Source organism: Nansenia antarctica (genome assembly GCF_963989245.1).
Source record: "Nansenia antarctica genome assembly, chromosome: 7".
Classification (NCBI taxonomy): domain Eukaryota; kingdom Metazoa; phylum Chordata; class Actinopteri; order Argentiniformes; family Microstomatidae; genus Nansenia; species Nansenia antarctica.
In genome coordinates, this window is record NC_137677.1 from 65190460 (window position 1) to 65213765 (window position 23306).

The following is a 23306-nucleotide window of genomic DNA, read 5'->3' on the forward strand; positions in this document are numbered from 1 at the left end:
GTAATTAATAAAATACAAAGGTTCCCATCTCACAAAACATAATGGAATGTAAAAACTTTGACGCTCAATATCTCTGAACTGCCCTAAACGGAGATAGAACCTTATCATTCTAAGATCACGATTTCAAATCTCTAATTTAAACGAGACCGTGCAATAGCAAGACATTTTATTATAGCAATATGACAAAAATATATATTTTCACAAAAAACAACAGAATGTTTGATGTTGTGATCCAATTTCAACATATCAACATATCTCAAGGGCACACACATCACAGTACTGTACATAATGAAAATGTGCTCGTCCTGAATTCAATACTGTTGTAAAATGTTTGTTAAACATTTCCTATGGTTTATAGGGAGCTTAAAGTAGAAACACAGCCTCTTGTAGTTAATAGTAAACTAAGCTTTCTGCAGGGACCCTCTTCAGATGCAATAATAGGACAGAGGCATTATGGGAAGGATCCCACTTTTAAACTAGCTAGCTGAGCCGAGTCTATAAACATTTGACTGGACCCAGCCTCTCCTCAAAGCCACAAACTATGTCAGGGAAAGATCTATGAGACGTGCTTCTACAGTATGCTCTCATATAATATGCGTGTGTGATACTGTAAAGTCATATACCGTTATGTGAATAATAGACCTTCATGGAAATCACATTTTTGAGAATTTTGTTTTATTCTGGAAATAAAAGATGAACGTGTCTCTACATGTATGCAGGGCTGACGTACTGTTGGTGTGTGAGTGTGTGTGTTTATTCTCCTGGTTCAGGGCTTCATCAACTGTAGCCTTCCCTTATGACAGATCCATGCCTTACAGACTACAAACAGAGACAAATAACAACACTTCAACTAACTGGAACAAAATGTCATCCATCGCTCCTTCGACAGGGTTCATTAATCACCATCCCAAAAACGTTGACGCTCAATATCTCTGAACTCCCCTAAACGGAGATAGAACCTTATCATTCTAAACGGAGATAGAACCTTATCAATCTAAACGGAGATAGAACCTTATAATTCGAAACGGAGATAGAACCTTATCAATCTAAACGGAGATAGAACCTTATCAATCTAAGCTCACGTAATGTCTTTGTAAAAAAAACAAGTAGAGGAAAAGAAAACATGGTAAGAGATGTTGGGAGCTACTGATATAGACTGTTAGATACTGATATAGACTGTTAGATTGCCTGATATAGACTGTTAAATTGCCACGTTGAGAAGGTTCTTGAGTTTCACCTCGTGGGAAACAGAGCTAAATATAACACAACGCTTGATGGAGTGAAAAAAGGGGAAAAGATGTGTTCAGCCCTCTCTCCTCTCCTTTCTTCCCCGACACCAAGGAATTACTGCCAGCCGTGAAGGATTCCCCTGGTCGGAACGGGCCTACAGCGATCTCTACATCTCTAAATCACGCTGAACACTGCCGAGACTCCTGTATTCGGGGTGAATAAGACACTCTGTCAAATGTTCTACACAGAAGTCCCACGGGGGGGCTTTCACACAGACCAGATCAACTCAATATAGAGCAACACTAAAACGGATGGCCTCCTTTCCTTCCTTTCCCTCGGTTTAACACAAAGAACTTTATTCAAGGCTTTCAGACGAGCCGAGTGTTACGGTGTGCTATGGTGTTGTCCTCTCTCTCTCTGTCTCTCTCTCTCTCTCTCTCGCTCGCTCTCTCCGTCTCTCCATCAGAAGTTGGGTAACCAGGGCGATGACGTCAGGGTGCACCAGACACTCCAATAGGTCGTTGGTGGTGATGGGGGGGGTGTGTCCTGAGCCCTCCTGTGTGTCATCCTCGTCCTCATCCAGGGTGTCGTCCCCGGGCTCCGCCCCCCTGTCAGAGGCTAAACCGGGGCTACGTCCACCACCTCCGTGTCGGGGTCCACTAACATCAGGCGTGGGGCCGCTGTTCTGTGCCCCGTTTGGGCTAACGTCAGAGTCTTTGGAGCTCTGCTCCATCGTTGGCTTGTTGTTGTTGTTGTTGTTGTTCTTCTTCTTTTCACAGAGAACAGGAATGAGGTGAGGTCCGTAGGGAACATTCGAGGAGGAGGAGGAGGAGGAGGAGGGCTCTGTGGAGGTGCAGCCCTGCTTGGCTTGGCCTCTGGAGTCCCTCTTCCCAGGTCGGGTGTTAGCCGAGCGTAGTGTCTGCTGGTCCCAGCGAGGATGTGTCTGGCAGGCCTGGACAGCCTGGCTGAGGTACATCAGGTTGTCGTCATGCGACTCCGCCCCTTCCTGCAACCACACAGGAAACCCGGGATTACGTGACGTTAGAAAGGTTCTTCTAGGATCTCCATTTTTGTCAAAAATGAGTATTTTTTTTTTTTACATAATCTGATCCATTAGGTGTTTATTAATGCCTGTGTGGTGTTATTTTTTAAAATGTTGACATTTTTGAGTTAGTAATTCATAAAATAAAATTCATCTCACAAAACATAATGGAATGTAAAAACTTTGACGCTCAATATCTCTGAACTGCCCTAAACGGAGATAGAACCTTTTATCATTCTAAGCTCACGATTGGTCAGTGCCTTCATAAGGCTGTCACATGACTGGGCTCTCACATGCAGACAGTCGAACAGCAGTCTGCTCTCTCTAGAATAACTCTGTTCTCTTTACCCGACATGTTGATCTCAGGTCGCTACTCTAAACACTGACTGGCGGTGTATAACTATAGAAGGGCAGTGTTTAGGCTATAGCCTTTTTCTTTCTCCCGCTCTCTCTCTCTCTACCTCCCCCCTCCCCCATCCTCCCTCCGTCCCTCCCTTCCTCGGATGTTCCATTCTGAATTCCTGAGGCTTTTGTCTTCCCTTGGCCCCCAGCCCAACCCGCCAGAGATTCCTCACTCTGATCTGAGGCTTCTGTAAGAGGAGCCGCAAATTGTGACTGCACTGCAAACGACCCTGCGGCTGGTCAGCGGTGCCGTCTGCCAGCTAGACGGATCAGGGAGCTGCAGAGCTGCTGAGGGTGCCAGACAGCCTTCAGACAGAGAGAGGAGAGGAGAGGAGGCTATGTATGCGGCAGACAGGGGTCAACCTCAGGTCTCCCGCACGGAAGACCCGAGCGACCTACCTTTAGACCCAAGAGGAAATCCTGAAGATCAAGAGGGTGATTTACACGTTTCAGGCAGGTCCTACCTCATGGCGAGCGTGTGATTCCGAACCACCTACGCTACGGTAAATGGACTGACTTATATAGCTATGCCTTTATCCAAAGCGCTTTACAACGGCCTCTCATTCACCCATTCACACACACATTCACACACCAATGGCGGCAAGCTACCATGCAAGGCGCCGGCCGGCCCCGCTCACTGGGAGCAATTTGGGGTTCAGTGTCTTGCCCAAGGACACTTCGACATGTGGCCAGCCGGGGCTCGACTCGCCGATCTGCCATCCTTGCGATCATTAGACGGCGACTCTACCTCCTGCGCCACAGCCGCCCCCTACCCCATGGCGAGCGTGTGATTCCGAACCGCCTCCGCTACGGTTACTACGGTTACGTACCTCAGTGGGGTTGAGCCAGTCGTCGTGGTTGTCTCGGCTGGGCGTGGTCTTCAGAGCGCAGACGACCGCCTTGGTGACGGCTTCTCCCACTCTCACCTCCATGTCCGTTTCCTGGAAGTGAAGTGAAGTGAAACTTTATTTATATAGCGCCTCTCGTACATGAACGCAACTCAAAGCACTTTACAATAGAAAACAATGATTACAAAAAGAGGGGGAGATGGGGACACACACACACACACACACACGAGACAACAGTAGGGGAGGGGTGGGGGAAGGGAGGGGTTACATCCTTGCTTACACTAAACAAGCATGCCATGTCAATAACACTAATAATAACATCTACTTTGCTTACACTACATCAAGCTTACACTAAATAAGCATACCATGTCAAATAGCAGATGTCCTGCTATCATGAATCCAAATAGGTACACGTCTTCTAGTGAGTTTGGAAGTCCAAAAAACGTTCTTAGCGAAAAAAACAACAAAAACAAAAACCAGCGATAAAGACGTCGGAGGGAGAAGCAGGGGGGGGGGGGGGGGGGGGGAATTGATTGCATCTGTGACCTCCGTCGCCGAGGCGGTTATCGAGGTGGCTGGCGTCGGAAAGGGGGGGACGGATGGCACTACCCCGAATACACATTCATCAGGTGGTATCCCCCCGCGCACACGACCCCCCCCCCCCCCCCCGCTGCCTAGCCTGCCCACAAATCACCCTGACAAGCGGGTATCTTTCCTCGGGGGGCCGTTCATTACTCAGAGCTCTAGCGGCTATCTGCGAAGAAGCTTCGCCTCTCTCGACCAATCAATCACTGAGTAGCAGGGAAACACGGAATCACATTGAGGAGCTGGAAATGTCTCCTTCTCAAAAGTCACTTTATATTCCCAGAATCATACTTAATAATACAAGATGGGGGAGGGGGGGGGTGGCGGTCGGTGGTGTGTGTGTGTGCGGGGGGGGGTGCTTACCAGCTCAATCCAGGTATTGACGCTGACCGTGACGGGGTCGAGCGACTCCACGTAGTGCCACCAGTGCCTGGGCACGAACAGCACCTAGGAGAGGAGAGAGGGAGGAGGGAGGGAGGGAGGGAGGGAGGGAGGGAGGGAGGGAGGGAGGGAGGAGGGAGGGAGGAGAGAGGGAGGAGGGAGGGTGGAGAGAGGGAGGGAGGGAGGGAGGGTGGAGAGAGGGAGGGAGGGAGGGAGGGAGGGTGGAGAGAGGGAGGGAGGGAGGGAGGGAGGAGAGAGGGAGGTGAGAGGCAAAGGGGTTAGGCGTCAAAGAGTTAATGAAAGGGTTCATACACGTGTGGTGAAAGGTGGGGAAATGGAACGTTCAGGAGAAGCCATTGTAAGTCTGCAGGCGTCTGTCCAAGTTCAGGCAATTTTTTCTGGGCAATTTGAATCCAGAATGTCAACGCACGCACTAGCGAGGACTCACCACCAGATGGCAGTGTTTGACCTTTTCCCAGCCGCGGTGCCTGCAGCCTGCAGCACGTTCACCTAAGGCTCTTTTGGTGGTGCACACCGACCGATTCATAATGTGCCTCTAGTCTTTATTAAACCCGGCAGGCCCTATCGATCCCCCTCCCCCTCCCCCCCCCCCCCCCCTTCCCCCTCCCCCCTCCCTGCTTCCAATAGAGTCCTAATTCATTCAGCCTCCTGGCTTTGACAGGAAGAGAAGAATGCTGCATGCTTTCTCTGATTCGCCGGGACGGGCCTATCAATCACGGTGTTCCGCGGGCAGTATCTCATCTCCGCTGACAGGTGAAATATTGCTAAGTGTCTTTGTGACTAGTCTTGATTCCCAATGCCAATAAACTGATAAGAACCCAGGCTGAACTGAACACAACAGTAAAAGAGGTGTGTGTGTGTGTGTGAACCAGTTACAGTTGATCAGTAGTACATACAAAGTATTTTTCAACATTCACAGCTTTGTACAACAGAAGACCCTGGGGTAGGACAAGAACATTAGAGGCTGATGGAGAGAGAGAGAGATCAGAATCAGAATCGCTTTTGATGACATCTTACTGTACAAGTAGGCAAGAGGAACATTCTCAGGCCTCAATGTTGACATTCCAGTATTCAGATACCAAAAAAACACAATAATAATAATAAGTAATGTAAGTAACTAAAAAAGTCACCCATCATTGATAAAGTAGTAAAGTGATGGATTTTACAGTTTCTGGAGGTAGAATGTCAAGAGATCAGGCTCATTGTGATGCATGGAATGGAATCAGCGATGGCATCAACACGTTCCATTCCAACATTCCATTCCGTGCATCGCAATGAGCCCGTCCCTCCGATTTCTACCTCCACCGTCTTCCCCTGGCAAAGGATCTATAAGCTCCAAGTGTAATAGAGCCTCGAGCCTTCAGCCGTTCTGCTCCCCGCCTCTGGAACTCTCTGCCGCCTAACATTCTGGAACTCTCTGCCACCTAACACTCTGGAACTCTCTGCCACCTAACATTCTGGAACTCTCTGCCACCTAACACTCTGGAACTCTCTGGGCCCTATTATGCACTTCATAAGTCTTAAGCAATAAGACGAGGCGGTAGATCTAAACTTAAGACGTGGAGGCGTGGTCAAGGCCACTTTGCTATTATGCGTGCGGTAGTGGGCGCCTAAGACCCGGCGCTAAGCCCAGAAATGAGTCATGGGTGTGTTTTGGGCGTCTTCTCAATCAACCCAATCAGCGTGCCAGGTGCCATTCCCTTTAAGAACCGGCTGCGTTAAGTCATAAGCGCTATGCTATTATGCAGTTCATAGGCGCTAGACTTCATGCACGTTTTGAAACACGAGCGCGCCTCCGCTCGTGTTTCAAAACGTGCATGAGGTCTAGCGCCTAAGAACTTTTCAAACCACTTCTTAGCGCTAGGCGCAAAGTCAGATCAGAAGACTTTTATTGCCATGACATGTAAACATGTTAGGAATTTGGTTTGGTACCATGGAGCACGGTTTACAGAAGGACAAGTCAGATCGCATAATAGCAGGGGCGCCTAGCGCACTTCATTAACATATGAACACTCCCACAATGAGTAATATATGCACGGGAGTCTTACGTCTTATGTGTGGGCGCCTAGCGACACCTGCATAATAGCAGTAGCGCGTATGAAGCGCATAATAAGGGTGGCGGTAGGTCTTAACCTGGCGGTGCGTCTTAATTAAGACTTAAGACGGCAAGTTAAGAAGTGCATAATAGGGCCCTCTGTCTCCTAAGACTCTGGAACTCTCTGCCACCTAACACTCTGGAACTCTCTGCCACCTAACATTCTGGAACTCTCTGCCACCCAACATACGCAATATTGACACTCTCACCACTTTCAAATCCAGTCTTATAAACACACCTTTTCACAACGGCTTACTTGGTTTGATCTCCTGTATTTTGTTTGTTGTTATATATCAGATTACGCTTTTTTTTTATTATCTCATTTTGCTTTGTTGATTTTAATGTTTTGATATGTGGGTTTAAACTGTCTTGTAAGGTGTCCTTGAGAGCCTTGAAAGGCGCCCATAAATAAAATGTATTACTACAACCCCCCCATAAACTAGCCAACCACAGGGAGCCTGTCCGCTGCCCGTGCTAGCGTCCTGAGGTGAGTCGTTGGTATGCTGCAGGAGTGTTAGCGCTCCCAGATAGTAAAGTGGGATGGACGCTAATTACTTTGCCACTGTCTTGACTTGAGGTAGGCGAGCGTGTGGGACGAGGACCACGCTGCAGGAATCTAAACAAGGCTACTAGGAGAGTAGCAGGACAGCACACCTTAACTGCTCCTCCTGAGACATCTACTGCCCCCCAGCACTGCGTCTCCTGAGACACCCGCTTTTCCCCTCTACTGTGTCCCCTAAAAACTTCTCTGTTTCTCCAGTGTCTAAATATAAAAAAACAACAACCTAGGTTTAAGAAGAAGGTGATAGAAGAAGGTTTTTCCTTCTATCAACGGCCCCGGGCCTGAGCTGGATTACTCTTCCTGCTACGACTGGTGGATTGATGATTCACTTGCTTAGTATTCAAATGTATTGATTGTAAGTCGCTTTGGAATAAGGCTTCTGCTAAATGCCAAACATGTAAAATGTAAACACCGGCCCCCCTCTTACGACTGGTCATAGCCTGCATCCAAACACGGACAGAGAGACCCCTCAGAGAGCCTCACAGCTTGTCTCCAGGAGAAGATACATAATGACGTTAGAATTATAAGGTTCTATCTCCATTTTGGTCGAAATTTAGTTTTTTTACATAATCTGATCCATTAGGTGTTTATTAATGCCTGTGTGGTGTTATTTTTAAAATGTAGATTTGTTTTTGGTTAGTAATTAATAAAATACAAAGGTTCCATCTCACAAAACATAACGGAATGTAAAAACTTTGACGCTCAATATCTCTGAACTGCCCTAAACGGAGATAGAACCGTATCATTCTAAGCTCATGACGTCATAATGAATACAAATAAATGTAACTGACTCGTCGTGCAGTATTTCGATATCGTATCAAAGATTGAGAGAGAGATTTGAGATCACCACAGACTTCACCTCTCAAACTGTGCTTCTGCGGTAGTGAGGACTGCAGTTTATGCTAAGCTAACTCAGCCAGAGTCTCATTCTGTATGGGAGCACAGCAGTTTATGCTAAGCTAACTCTGCCAGAGTCTCATTCTGTATGGGAGCACGGGGGGTCGAGTGAGGCTGATCTGACCATTGATCCACTTGGCCTTGGCTGATGCTCCGCTGACCAGAGGTCTGTCTTGGGGGGGTTATCACACCACCGAAATAGAATATCAGCTTCTTTTTTCGGCAGGCATACCAGTACCTTTCCATCTCATTCATAATGTACATTCATTCTCCTGCACTGTTTCCCTGGGCCGTATGATACATTATTGAGAAGACGAGATCTTAATTGGTGCGCGAGCTACCCCGTCACCAGGCTTGAATACTAAAACATGAGGGTTGAGATGAGGAAAACGCTACTTTAAAAAGTCATAGGGAAATGTACATCGCTGTCCTGAGCTAAACCTAAAGAAGAGATTCCCTTTTTTGAAAAAGTCTGAGATCGGAGTTTTCGATGTGGTGTCTCAACTTCTACTGTATACTGTATACCCTACTGTACTGTATGTACTGTAAGCTCTATACAGTATGTAGCCCAGCCAGACCAGGGTGTGTGTAGTGGCGCTTTTCCATTGACCAGCCCGGTACGGCACGCATATGAAAAGTTTGCCTCGATACGGGTAGGGTACGCTTCTCCATTACACACAACAGACCCGGAGCGAGTAGGAGGAGTAGGAGACAGTAGGAGGAGTTACGCGTCATAAGAGCACGCCATGGCGGTGACGTATACATTCACGAGACACAACACAGCCACGACACAGACACAACATAGACACAACAACACAGCAACATGGAGGAACTTGAAGCTATGGTGTACTTTTTCGTCTGCATGTGGTTTATTATTAACCGTGGGTTATTTAGAGAGAGAGAGAGAGAGAAAGAGAGAGAGAGGAAACGATTGGGCCATTGATTGAGTCGGAGAAGAAGAGGAAAGAGAGAAGACAGGAGAGGGAAGACAGAAGGAAGGATAATCGAAAGAGGATTGCTGAGAAGAGAAAGAAACTTGTAGGTGTAACTGTCCAGGCTCCAGGGTGTGTGTAGGTGTACCTGTCCAGGCTCCAGGGTGTGTGTAGGTGTGTGTAGGCGTACCTGTCCAGGCTCCAGGGTGTGTGTAGGTGTGTGTAGGCGTACCTGTCCAGGCTCCAGGTTGTGTGTAGGTGTGTGTAGGTGTACCTGTCCAGGCTCCAGGGTGTGTGTAGGTGTGTGTAGGTGTACCTGTCCAGGCTCCAGGGTGTGTGTAGGCGTACCTGTCCAGGCTCCAGGGTGTGTGTAGGTGTAGGTGGAGGCGTACCTGTCCAGGCCCCAGGGTGTGTGTAGGTGTGTGTGGAGGCGTACCTGTCCAGGCTCCAGGGTGTGTGTAGGCGTAGGTGTACCTGTCCAGGCTCCAGGGTGTGTGTAGGTGTGTTTGTGTGTACCTGTCCAGGCTCCAGGGTGTGTGTAGGTGTGTGTAGGTGTGTGTAGGTGTGTGTAGGTGTGTGTAGGTGTACCTGTCCAGGCTCCAGGGTGACCACGTGGGGCCTGGCCCGTCTGAAGGCAGGGAAGGTCGTCAGGTCCGGCTGGAGGACGTCCACCAGGCTGAACACGCTGGACTCCTCGTAGGGAATCCTGGTCGGGTAGAGACAGGCGCTGTCCTCGGGGGGGAACAGGTGCCAGCGCTTCCTGCTGGGCAGAGTGGTGACCTTGGTGGGTTCATACGATACGACACCCCTGTACACATCCGTTCGTTTGTAGTTCGCTCACCGAACGATGTCCGTTTTGAAAAGCCGCTAGTCACAAAATAATAATAATAATAATAATAATAACTTTAATTTATATAGCGCCTTTCAAAAAGCCCAAGGACGCTTTACAAGGGAATGATCGGACAGACAAAACAGAAAACAAACAAAGCAAAACTGAAACAGTGACTAGGGGACAAAGGCCTTGGAGAACAGATGAGTTTTGAGGGCTGATTTGAAGGAGTCCAGGGTGGGGGCGTTGCGGATCACTATGGGGAGGGAGTTCCAGAGGGTAGGTGCGGCCAAAATAGCCACAACGGCCGAAGACTGTGTCGTTGAGGAAGCTAACTAAGCTAACTATCCTCTATTGATATTACATTTCAGAAAGATAGGCGTGAATAGAAATGACCACTGGCGGACTCAGGGGGGGGGCAGGGGGGGCGACCGCACCTGGTGCCCCCACGGTTGAAAAACGTCTCTCTTAAGTGCCCTTTTGAGTGGCAAAAATGAGAGGACGTGCCCTACTGGTGCCCCTCCAATGGTCTAAACTTGACCATGTGCCCCCACAGTTGAAAAACGTCGCACTAAAGTGCCCTTTTGAGTGGCAAAATTAGAGGATGTGCCCTATTGGCTGCCCTTCCAATGGTCTAAACTTGACCATGTGCACTGATGGGGTCCCATGTTGTGCAGTAGGTGCCCTTTTCTTCTTTTTGCCCCCCCTGCCCTTCAAACAGCCTGAGTCCACCACTGCTCTATTGATATTCAACTTCAGAAAGATGAGGCATGGAATAGAATGACAGACGGAGTTCAGCTCTCCACTGCGCAGCGGTAGAAGGCCACCAGTATCTCCTGCTTGTTGTGGTCCTTCCTGAGGACTCTCAGGAAGAAGAGCCGCTGTTGTGCCTAATACTATGTGAATAATACTATGTGCAATATGACAACCCTCGTGTACATAAGGTTCAGAGATAGGAAAAGTTAGGATATTTATAGCATAGCATAGAGTACAGCACAGTGTTTTATTTGTATAGTATAGTATAGTGGATAGTGTATATAGCCTTTATTTATGTAAACCAGCTCTTTTCCCTTCTTGTTTTTAGTATTTTTTTCCTAGCACCAGGGGAGCCCCGACTCCTAAATTTCGTTGTATGGTACCTGTACTGTATAAATGACAATAAAGACCATTCATTCATTCATTCATTCATTCATTCATTCATTCATTCATTCAAATACACATATAAGACAGGTGTTAGCAATGCATTTGAGGATTACTTGACAACTGCAGCTATCAAGAACATTTCCGTTCGTCGATCTTGAGTCTTAAAAACAAGGAAGGACACTTAAAAATGTTTAATATTTTGAAGCGTGTTTCAGTGTGTGTGTGGGGTATGGTGGTGAGGTAAATGTTGGGTTGTACAGTATATTTACCTTCCCTGGACTTGCATTACCAGGTTACACCCGTAGGAGTCCTGGTGGCAGGCGGTGTTGGCGCCCTCGGTGCCGACCCACAGCGTGCTGTCACGCCCGTTACGGCCGGGGAACCCAAACTCAGACCACACCACCTCCTGTAAGACACAACAGCTTCAGTTACTCAACACACACACACACACAGACGCAGACGCAGACGCAGACACAGACACAGACACAGACACAGACACAGACACAGACACAGACACACACACACACACAGACACACACACACACACACAGACACACACTTCCTCCTTTCAATGACTCATACATACATGGACATGCACCCCCCCCCCCCCACCCGATTAGATGGATGTTCTACAGAGGGTGATGTAACCCCTCCCTCCCCTCCCTTCCCCCACCCCGCCGTCTAATGATCGCAAGATTGCCAGATCGGCGGTTCGAGCCCCGGCTGGCCACATGTCGAGGTGTCCTTGGGCAAGACACTGAACCCGAAATTGATCCCAGTGAGCGGGCCGGCCGGCGCCTTGCATGGTAGCTTGGCCGCCATTGGTTTGCGAATGTGTGTGTGTGTGAATGGGTGAATGAGAGGCCGTTGTAAAGCGCTTTGGATAAAGGCGCTACTATATAAGTCAGTCCATTTACCATTTAGCAATAGAATCACAGGTAGAGTGACAATAAACTCCTTTAAAAGTGTGAAGTGGACTAAAATGAGTCTGCGTCCACCTTTCATCAGTAACTCGTCAAGAGAGTGTGATGGTGGTTTGGTCGCCAGGGCAACAGGAGAGCGGCCACAATGTTTGTTGCCTCTTGGCTCTTTGTCAAACAATTTGGGCTGTCAATCATGTCCTGTCAGAATGCTGCTGAGACGGAACACTTAGAAGGATTCTGCCCGGAATCCAGTACAATGAAACCATTACCATATTCAAGTTGACTGTAAATGACAGACTGCGCAATCTTGGGCTTTCAGCGACTTTTAAATGGCGGCTATTCATCATTTAAAAAAAGGCCTCTGTCAGCCTGCTTCAAAGGCATGAATTTTCGAGGGACCTGTCAAAAAAAAAGAAATGCAGGCAGGCCACTTATAGGCATTCAATATCAGTCAGGGAGAGTGAAAGAATCACGGGGAGGTCTGAACAAGAGCGGGGCTTTCAACCGACAGCCAAAAACATCTTCTGAAGCCAGCCATTGAAAGATTCGACCGGAGGGGGGGTCCCGAGTGACCTTCTGTGAAACCGTTTAAGGTGAGAGAGAGAGTGTCTGCTGATAACTGAATTTTTACTATTCTGCTGATGGCTGAAAAAAACTGTTTTTTTCGATTTGTACTTTTTCTATATCAATAACGGTGTCGTTCGGTGTTTTTCTAGCTACTAATAAGAGTGACATCAATTAATTTGCGCACCTGTTTTAACGATGACTTGTGTGTGTGTGTGGGTTTGGGTTCACTTAAATTCTTCCTAAACAAATCTAGCGGATGAATTCAAGTTAAACAGACAGACTGCCGTATGTTTGGATAAGCCAGACAGGCAGGAGAAGCTGAAGGAGCTCGCAATCAAAAGAGCGGCTCATTGGTATGCAGGGAACGGAATGAGGAATGTTATCAAACATGCCTGCTTCCTCATTCCGCTCCGTGCGTTACGACGGCCCGTCGTTTGATTTTCTACTTCCACTGAGCGTGTATCTCCCCTCGAACATCACCACGAGCCCCTTTGTGTGCGTCCAGATCCCAGTCAGAGCAGCCACTGCATCATCAACAACGCTCCTAATTCAGAGTTTTCTAGAGAGGAAGGCGAGGGATTCTGACAGAATCAATTAAACACCTCACAGAACTGTTGAGCTGAGAGAGAGAGAGAGGGGGAGAGAGAGAGAGAGAGTGAGAGAGAGAGAGAGAGAGAGAGAGAGAGGGAGAGAGAGAGAGAGGGGGAGAGAGAGAGAGTGAGAGAGGGGGAGAGAGAGAGAGAGAGGGAGGGAAAGAGGGAAGATAGCAGCCACCATAGCCTCAATCTGTCTGATGAACACTTTGTGGGAGTCAGTCCACAGCAATCTGTCATCATATCTGACAATTTGACAAAAACAAAAATAGGTAATTAGAAACAAACAAACCAAAAGAAAAAGCCTCACAATTAAAAGTAGACATGCAGAGCTCTAATTGCAGGGTGACACACCATCCATCTTGACATTATGAGTGCCTGCAGAATCACAGTACGGTAGGTGTCTGACAGAGTACTCTCTGAATGGCTATAATCCTCGATGTTTATATGGAGTTGAGTTGATTAGATGTGCATTGCAGAGCATATATGACTACGATACGACTGACAGAGGGGGGGGGGGTGTATGAGAGTATGGGGAGGCAGGGTTATGAGAGTAACTATGGGGGATATGAGAGTATGAGGGGGTATGAGAGTATGAGAGAGTGGATTACCTCAAACATTGACGGCTTGTCTTGGAACAGCAGTGCGATGTACTTGTAGTCTGCGTAGGCCCAGTACTCTGCGTGGGGGTAGTCAGAGAAAGGCCCCACGCTGACACCAGTCTGGTCGTCGCTCCAGCAGAGAAACTCCCTCAGGTTGGCCTCCACGTACGAGCACTGGGTCTCAAAGAGAGGTGCTTCAAGAGATTAAGAGACAGAGAGAAAGAGACAGAGAGAAAAGAAGGAGAGGGGGTGGGTCGATAGAAGCTTCATCATAGTATTTTTTTTTTACAAAATGATGTAGTGCCAAATCAATAAATTATATATCAGACAGAACAATTACCGTACCAGAGCAACGCAACGCAACGGGGTGTGTCGTTGAAAAGGGCATCACAATTATGTGGTTTTTTTATGTACGTAGGCACCTAACTAGCCAACTTATTATCTCTGGGTTCTCTGTTCCGGTGATTTAGTTTGATCTCCTCATTGCCTGGATGAAAATGTTTCAATTCCACAAGGCCAGTGATGACATTTATAATCAAGTGTTAAATTACACCTTCTGCCCGCTGTTGTCAGAAAGTGTAGCTGTAAAAATTGATTAAGCAGTGAAATTAACCAGCATTAGAACGAACGACAGCTTCTCTGGGTGTATAAAGTACAGACAGATTAACTCTTTTAGACAATGAAAGCAGACCAAGGGAATAATATAGCCAGATACAAAAGGCAGTTAATTTAATATGCCCATTTAACAAAGAATTGATAGCAGTGGATCATATTAAATATTTAAAGGCTTGACAGCATTAGGCGGCTATGTTAAATATTTAATCAAAGAACATCTTCAGTATATATAAGATCCATCTTTTCAAATAGCCAGAAAGGTATTTGATCAGTGAACCGGGGTGGCTGTGAATCGGTGGAGGTATAAATCAGGTTCATTGTTATGCAGTGAACGGAATAAGGAATGGTATCAAAGGCAAGATAAGTACATGTATACTGTAGCACGGTAAACAATGGATGACTGCACTTCAATAAAGATTACTGCGGTGGAGTAGAAGATCTTGCCGACTATCTATCTCGACAATGCCTAGTGAAGTGACGGTCTGTTGGACTAGACAACACCCACTAGACAACACCCACAATACACTGCTGCAGCTGCTGCTTTCTTAGATGCAGTGGTGTAGTCTAGTTGTTTTCTAGTGGGTATACTGTGATTTTCCCCTCCCAGCCTCATATCGTTCATTTCGGAACGCCATAAAAATACATCTGCGCTCCCTGTCTAACGTTATATATTGTTTGGCTAATCCATGGGAGGGTTCATTTGGGGGTTATTTTTATTTGTTGATTGTGATTGGTTAAAAGTATGCATGAGTGGAGTGATTGGTTAGATAGAAATGGGGGCGGGCTTAATGAGTGTGTTCTGAGAGACAGGGGAAACGAGAGATCAGTTGTATAGAGAGATGGGAGTTGGTAAGTTGAGCTCTGTATGATTGTGTAGTTTGTTAAATCTTTTCTGTTAGTTTGTTCACTGTTAATTATTTACATGTACTAATATCAATGTGTTGTGTTCAGTTTTACAATCTGTTTAATAGAGGAAGAAGGAAATCAAACCGAATTGTGTCAGATCTCATCATTTCACCCGTACTGCCGGAGCAAGCAGAAAATTCACCATTCAGCTAACTAGAGGGAGAGCTGAACAATTGTAAAACACCCGCTGACGACCGCAGGAGGACGGACCGTCAGTTAGATAAGGAATACAAGCCCGGTTGGACGCAACAGAAGCTCCGGGAGGACAAGGATCCATTCACCGGAGATAAGAGCAAGCTAAAGCCTGGTCAGGTTAGTGACGCAGCCGCCAGCTGGCAACGGAGCCGCGGCGCCCGCAACTGTAGCTAACTAGCCACTTGCTAGCCAGCGTAGCATTAGCAAACTAAGCTAGCGTTAGCCCTGTTGTCGCAATAGCGCAGCAGGCACGCGGTAGAGCTTATAGCACTCAAAGCTACAGCTAACTAGGCCGGCAACGGAGCCGTGGCGCCCGCGACCGTAGCTAACTAGCCACTTGCTAGCCAGCGTAGCATTAGCAAACTAAGCTAGCGTTAGCTTGTTGTCGCAATAGCGCAGCAGGCACGCGGTAGAGCTTATAGCACTCAAAGCTACAGCTAACTAGGCCGGCAACGGAGCCGTGGCGCCCGCAACTGTAGCTAGCTAGCCACTTGCTAGCTAGCGGAGCATTAGCCAACTAAGCTAGCGTTAGCCCTGTTGTCGCAATAGCGCACAGGCACGCGGTAGAGCTTATAGCACTCAAAGCTACAGCTAGCTAGGCAGGCAAGGAGTGAAACAATCCACGGCTAGCTTCAACTGGTTAACCCAACTGCAAGAATCCACAGCCAGCTAGGCTAACCTACAAGACCCACCAAGAAAGGAATTGCGAGCTAATAGCAGCTACCCAGAGAGCTACCCACACCCAGCACTCTTCTCTGTGACTCTATTGACTGTTTGCATTAAAATAGGTTTGTGTGTACCTGGGTATTAAGTCGTCGGGGGGAGGAAAATCCTCTCCCACTTTATTATTTTATTTTTAGCAGTATCCCTGGGATGACCCCACGGTGAACCTGGTTCCGCTGCCGAAGACTAGTTAAGGAAGTGCAGGGACCAGCGCAAATCAGCTCAGGGAGTCAGAGAGGGCTGAAGATATAAGATAGAAAGACGAAACAGGTACACACAAGTTATTTCTGAGTCACAGGCAGAATGGAGGCACTAAAGACCGAAAGGGAAAAGTTGGCAGTCACTTTTGAGAGAGGATATCGCCACATCATCAGGTCAGTGGCATTGATGGGCGAAGATGACATGAAACGCGAGTGGATAGCGCTCCTGTCAAATGCGAAAGACCTAAACTCTGCAGACGACAATTATGAGGAAGGTTTGAAGGCCAAAGCAAGTCAGGAACCTGAGACAGGTAACAGTCAGCTTCTTCAAGACATCACCAATGCCGCTGAGGAGAGAGCTCAGAAGGTTGAACAGGTCGGTCACGTCTTAAAGGCCAACATGTGGACAAGGTTCGCGGGAGTCGAACTTTCATCCACAATTAGACGAGCAGAAAGGAGTCACGAAGGCGCGAAGAGGATCAGTCTAGAGGAGGCAACCCACGACGTTTGTAAAGAACGAAGCACACTCACAGATAACCTCATCATCAAAGCGCGAAGTCTGCTATCAAGCTGGGGGGAGTGGATCCCTGTAGTTGAGGCGTGCAACACGAGAAAGTCACTAGAGGAGCTGGAGGACAAAAGGGATGAACTTTGGGAAACGTTTGTGACTGAATTTGGAAGAGTTGAGAAGGAGAATACTGACAAAATGGCCGACAAGGCCGCCGCAGCAAAGCAAATGGCCACCGACGCTCTCGCCGAAGATGAGAGGAAAAGGGCCGACGTTCTCGCCGAAGAAGAGGCCAAAGATCGAGCGACAAATAGAGAAAGGGCCGACGCTCTCGCCGAAGATGAGAGGAAAAGGGCCGACGCTCTCGCCGAAGATGAGGAAAAGGGCCGACGCTCTCGCCGAAGATGAGAGGAAAAGGGCCGACGCTCTCGCCGAAGATGAGAGGAAAAGGGCCGACGCTCTCGCCGAAGATGAGAGGAAAAGGGCCGATGTTCTCGCCGAAGAAGAGGCCAAAGATCGAGCGACAAATAGAGAAAATAAAGAAGCCATTGCCAAGCTGGAAAGGAAAGCCGCTGAGGCAAGACTGAAGTCAGCTGATAGCGTGGCCGAGTTTGAGAAGGAGACAGCGAAGGTGAAATTGGGGGCCGAAGAAGAGATCGCTGAGGCAAGGCAGAAGGCGGCCGTGATTGAGTTGAAGGCAGCAGAAATAGCCGCTCAAGAGCGCGCCAAACTACTGGAGGCTCAGCGGGAAGCATGGGAACAAGCCCGGGAGGCAGGGCTGGAGAGCGCCACGTATGGAGGCAACCGCACTGGAGCCATCTCCAAGATCAAACTCCCTCCAACAAGGCTGCCCGTGTTCAGCGGGTGTATGAGAGATTTTCATCGCTGGCGGAAAGATTGGGAAAGCCTGCAGCGGCAGGGAGACCCATCGGGGTCGCCAGAGGTGAAGAAACTCCACCTCCTCGAGAGCATAGACCGAAAGGTTTTCGAGGAGCTCAAACTCTCGAGCTACCGCTCAGCGGAAGACGTATTCAAAGCCTTGGAGAATCGGTTTGGAGACAAGGCAACCATCGCGCTGCAAATTATTGAGGAATTGGAAAGAATACCAGCGGTAAAAGGAGACCAGCCGAGGAAAGCGATCGACCTTATTCAGGCAGTGGAAAGAGCCCTCATGGACCTGACAGACTTAGGAGAAGTGGGCGCTATGAAGAACCCACTTGTACTTAAGGCCATCGAGGGCAAACTGCCAGATCGCGTGCAGGAAGGCTGGATTACCTTTGTAACCGAACCCGAAAACCAAGTCACCCCAGACAAGCGGTTCGATGCTCTTCTTCTGTTTCTGAAAAGGCAGGAAGTAATCCTCGAGGGGATAGCGCGAATCCGAGGCTCCACGGCGACCTCTGGGGGAACACCGGAGAGGCCAGTCAGATGGGAGAAGAGGGCATTCACGAGGGCCACGGAGAGAGACTCACCGGTAGATGAAGAAGAGGAGGAACATCGAGGTGAAACCAGAGTCACGGGCAGGAACTCGGAAAGAAGAGAAGAGTGTGACATCTGTGGAAGCGATCAGCACGGTGGCAAAATATTCTTCTGCCAAAAGTTCAAGAGTGTCAGTCTGGCAGAGAAACGAGCCATAGCAAGGCAAAGCAAAGCCTGTCAGAAATGTTTGGGCATGCACGGCGCCGACGGGGAGTGTAGTAACCGGTACCTGTGCAGAATGTGCAAGCAGAATGAAGGAGGGGCGAGTCATCACTACCTTCTGTGTCCCAAGTGGAATGAGGGAAAGAAGACAGGGCCAGGGTTCTCTGATGAGCAACGGGAAGTCCTGGACTCTTTGGGACTCAACCCTGAACAGGAAAGGAGGGTGAACGCATTCACCAGTAAGGCTTCGATGACGCTGAGCACGGGCGCAGAAGGCGGGGGTCTCTTCGCGGAGAATGGGCCAGAGGAACATCCAGTACTAATGATGACATTGATAGTCAAAACAGAAGCAGGAAATGCCCTGGGAACCCTCATAGACCTCGCCTCCGACACAAATTATATCACCAACCGGGCCGCCGATCGGCTCCAACTGGAGCGGAGGCAAGTAACACTGACTGTGCAGGGGGTCGGTGGAATGAAGGTCAGGGTCAAGACTAACAAATACCTGCTAAAGGTCAGGGCGTGGAGCAACAACAGAAGGAGTCCCCACGAGATGGTATGCTACGGGCTCGACACAATCGCTCGTGCAGACAAGGTCATCAGTCCAGAGCGACTCTGTAAGTTCTTCCCTGGGGTCGAGAAGAAAGAGCTGGTCCGACCTAAGGAAATCGAGCTCTTGATCAGCCACCGAGAGGGACGACTCGCTCCACGGTGGAGAAGAGGGACGGGAGACTTAGTGCTGTGGGACGGGCCTCTGGGGAAGACCGTGGGAGGAACGCACCCAGACCTGTTTGAAAGTTGGGAAAGATCCGCACACAACTCCCAGACGCACTTTGCACGTTCTCTGAAAACGGAGGCAGTAAGATTTGAGGAGATCCCCTGCAAGACGCCCAGCGCAAAAGAAGAGGATGGAGACCAGAAGCCGCAAGGTCATGAAAAGACCGGGAGAACAGCTGCAAGCAGCAAAGAGGTCCTCGAGTGGTGGAGCTGGGATAGCATCAGCGCCGCGTGCGAGCCAAAGTGCGGAGGGTGTCGCTGCGGAAATTGTCAGCCGGGCGGGAAAGAGATGACTCTCGCAGAGGAAAAGAAGATCAAAACCTACGCAGTTACCCGCGTCAACATCGGGGACAAGCCAGCCGGATGCATCGCCCAGCTGGCCATGAGGAAGACGGCAAGGCTGCCAGAGGTCGCCCACCTAAAAGAAGAGCGGAGAGCGCTTGAGGAGGACACCTATGTAGACGACATTCTAGCGTCTCATGGCGACAGGAGAGAGCTGAGGAGCGTCACGGAGGGAATCGAGAGGACGCTCAACGCTGGAGGTTTCGCTCCGGAACCACGGATCCAGTCGGGTCAAAGTGGGAGGAGCAAAGAGGGCCAGCCTGCAGAAACGAGGGCCAATGTGGAGCCAGAGTCAGAGGTGTTGGTGCTGGCTGATCAGCTGAGCGAGGAAACATCCAGGGGAGTGGCTGTAAGTGCTCGAGACAGCGTGAGCATGCTGCAACGGAAAGCGTTCACTGCAACTGTAACACGCGCTCAGGCGAGGAAGGGGCTGGACCCGAAATGCGCCATTGAGGAGGAAGCAAATGCAAAGGGGACATCCACACCGGTTGGGAGTTCCAGGGACCTCGAGCATGAGAGGGAGAGGCTTTGGGGCGCTGCTCTCATGGACCTGATTGAGCCAGAACGCTTCAGTGAAATAGGCAGGCTCATTCGGGTAGTTGGATGGGTCCGGCGAGCTGTTAGGCAGTGGTTGTTTTGCAGGAGGGCTCCAGAAGACGCAAAGTGGGAGGCTACTCGCCTGAGGGAGACAAGAAGCGGAGTTAGCCTCGGCGTCCAGGAAGAAGTGGGACGGTTTTGGCGACAGTGGAGTCAACTAGCTGGGCCCGGACTTCTCATCCGCACCAAGTGGCACAGAGAAGCCCGAAATGTGGCCGTGGGAGACGTGGTCTGGTTGGCTGACCAAAATGCCCTAAGGGGGCAATTCCGCCTGGGGCGGGTGGTGGAAGCGAGGCCAGACGAAAAGGGGTTGGTTCAGGACGTAAGAGTGAGGGCTTGCCTAAGCCAGCCTGCTCTAGGAGTGGGGGCTTCAGGACGAAGAAGGAGCGAAGGCCGCGATCTCTTCCCAACGCTCGACCGAGACGTCAGGCGGGTGGTCGTGCTGTTTCCCGTGGAGGAGCAGTAAAAATGACTGTATTGAAGAGAGGGAAAGTTGTGGTCCATTTAGTTATAAAGGACCAATGGACCAAGTGGGAGGTGTTTGGCTAATCCATGGGAGGGTTCATTTGGGGGTTATTTTTATTTGTTGATTGTGATTGGTTAAAAGTATGCATGAGTGGAGTGATTGGTTAGATAGAAATGGGGGCGGGCTTAATGAGTGTGTTCTGAGAGACAGGGGAAACGAGAGATCAGTTGTATAGAGAGATGGGAGTTGGTAAGTTGAGCTCTGTATGATTGTGTAGTTTGTTAAATCTTTTCTGTTAGTTTGTTCACTGTTAATTATTTACATGTACTAATATCAATGTGTTGTGTTCAGTTTTACAATCTGTTTAATAGAGGAAGAAGGAAATCAAACCGAATTGTGTCAGATCTCATCATTTCACCCGTACTGCCGGAGCAAGCAGAAAATTCACCATTCAGCTAACTAGAGGGAGAGCTGAACATATATATCTAACATTACATGTTATAAGGCTGATCTACGCATGATAGTGCTGCATTTTGACATATTTCATGCCGCATCTCCCCATGCTGATGGTATATGACGCTATAGTCAGTCCCAATGGTCCAAAAGTCAAGTGCTTCGTAACACAGACAGGGTGAATTTTATGAATGAAAGTGTGAAAGTTCTGTCACAAAACGCTGTTACGTATCCTCACACATGTTTAAGTGGGTATACGGCGTAGTTCTGCGTATCACCTAGACTACACCACTGGCTAATTCTCTCTCTTACTATGGGTCTCTTGTTTTCTCCCCAGTCTGAATCGGAGGGTCTTCTTCTCGCCATAGCAACACGACAGGTGGTCCACAGTCCAGCGGAGCGCTGGCCAATCACAGGTCATGTTGAGGAAGACCGCGGGCGTCTGCAGGGACCCCATCATCCTCTTTACCTCCGTGGGGCTGAACGGTTTGGTGGCCAAACTGGCCATGATACTGACCCTTTAACAGGTTCAGCAGGGTGTGAGTGAGAGGATGCTTCTGAAAAAGATACAGAAATGACAGTTTACTAGTTAATAAATAATAATAATAATGCATTTAATTTGTATTGCACTTCTAATTCAAAAAGAATCTCAGAGTGCTAACAATCGTAAAAACACAAGTTAAAACAAAAACAACCTAAAAACAAAACAACCTAAAAACATAATGGGCCGGTTTCACAGACAAGGCTTAAGCCTAATCCTGGACTAAAAAGCATCTTCAATGGAGATTTTACATTGAAAGTGTGATTTAGTCCAGAACTAGGCTTAAGCCTTGTCTGTGAAACCGGCCCAATAAGTTCAAAACATAGTAAAAAACAAACAAAATAAATCACAAGAATGAACACAGGTTCAGCAGTCAAAGGCCTTTTTAGGCCTGTCTTAAAAGAGTCTAGGCTCTGTACTGCCCTTAACTGGCTAGGAACTACTAGTTGCCCCAGAGCTGTGGCAATGAATGCACTCTCATAATGACACTGTGAAAAAGCAACATAGCTAGTAAACATTCTATGCATAATAACATTCTATCTTAGTAAACATTCTATGCATAACATTCTATCTAAGTAAACATTCTATGCATAACATTCTATCTAAGTAAACATTCTATGCATAACATTTGATCTCCAACAGGAAAAGGCAGCAAAGCATGTGAAACTTCCTAGGTCCTAGTTTTTCTTTTAGGAAGGTCACTGACCTTGAATCTGAAGGAAATAGCCTACGTTTACAGTTCACACACGTGTACATCACATCAAACATCACAGTGTTATCTGTTAGATAGGTTATTTCTTTCCAGATAATACAGATTATATCAAGATATTGATGATGCTCAATTTCACATGAACAAACACTAATCTATCAACTCTACACTTGACTCATTTCAAATAAACAACAACATCACAGACACATTGCAATCTGTCATGCCCAATCTCAACAGGTATGGAAAGTGACCGAACATAACTGCTATAAGCTGCACAGTTCGTGACGTTAGAATTATAAGGTTCTATCTCCATTTTTGTCAAAATTTAGTTTTTTACATAATCTGATCCATTAGGTGTTTATTAATGCCTGTGTGGTGTTATTTTTTTTAAATGTTGACATTTTGTAGTTAGTAATTAATAAAATACAAAGGTTCCATCTCACAAAACATTGACGCTCAATATCTCTGAACTGCCCTAAACGGAGATAGAACCTTATAATTCTAAACGGAGATAGAACCTTATCATTCTAAACGGAGATAGAACCTTATCATTCTAAACGGAGATAGAACCTTATCATTCTAAACGGAGATAGAACCTTATCATTCTAAACGGAGATAGAACCTTATCATTCTAAACGGAGATAGAACCTTATCATTCTAAACTCACGAGTTGTTAAGTGTTTGAAAACGCTCGCACGCCAGTTCCACTTTCAGTCCAGGGTGCCATGCTCACCTTTCCCGTGCACGTGACAACAGAACGTTTCAGAGGAAGTAAACAAACCCCACGTGACTTTCCGCTTTCCCCCCAAGGACAGAGAACTGTTTCAAAGGAAACTGCCGCCATTCCGGCTCTCTCCTGGTAGGAGAAACGCCATTGGAACCCACTCCTAGGATAGACCCAAAATGGCCGACAAAGGGTTTCTGTTTCCCAATCCCAAGATGTGTGTAGATAGATACTCCCTTACTTCCGTCCAGCACATG

The 23306-nt window shown here is 48.1% G+C and overlaps 1 protein-coding gene across 1 annotated transcript; it reads right to left on the bottom strand.

The window, feature by feature from the left end:
• Positions 1–1201: 1201 nt before the first annotated feature.
• Positions 1202–21583, bottom strand: hspbap1 (hspb associated protein 1; the record flags this gene model as incomplete). Its single annotated transcript, XM_080537051.1, has 8 exons — positions 1202–1253; positions 1677–2236; positions 3505–3615; positions 4471–4554; positions 9584–9755; positions 11237–11373; positions 13662–13846; positions 21388–21583. 8 exons carry the CDS (start codon positions 21581–21583, stop codon positions 1202–1204), a joined length of 1497 nt encoding a protein of 498 aa, XP_080393177.1.
• Positions 21584–23306: the final 1723 nt, after the last annotated feature.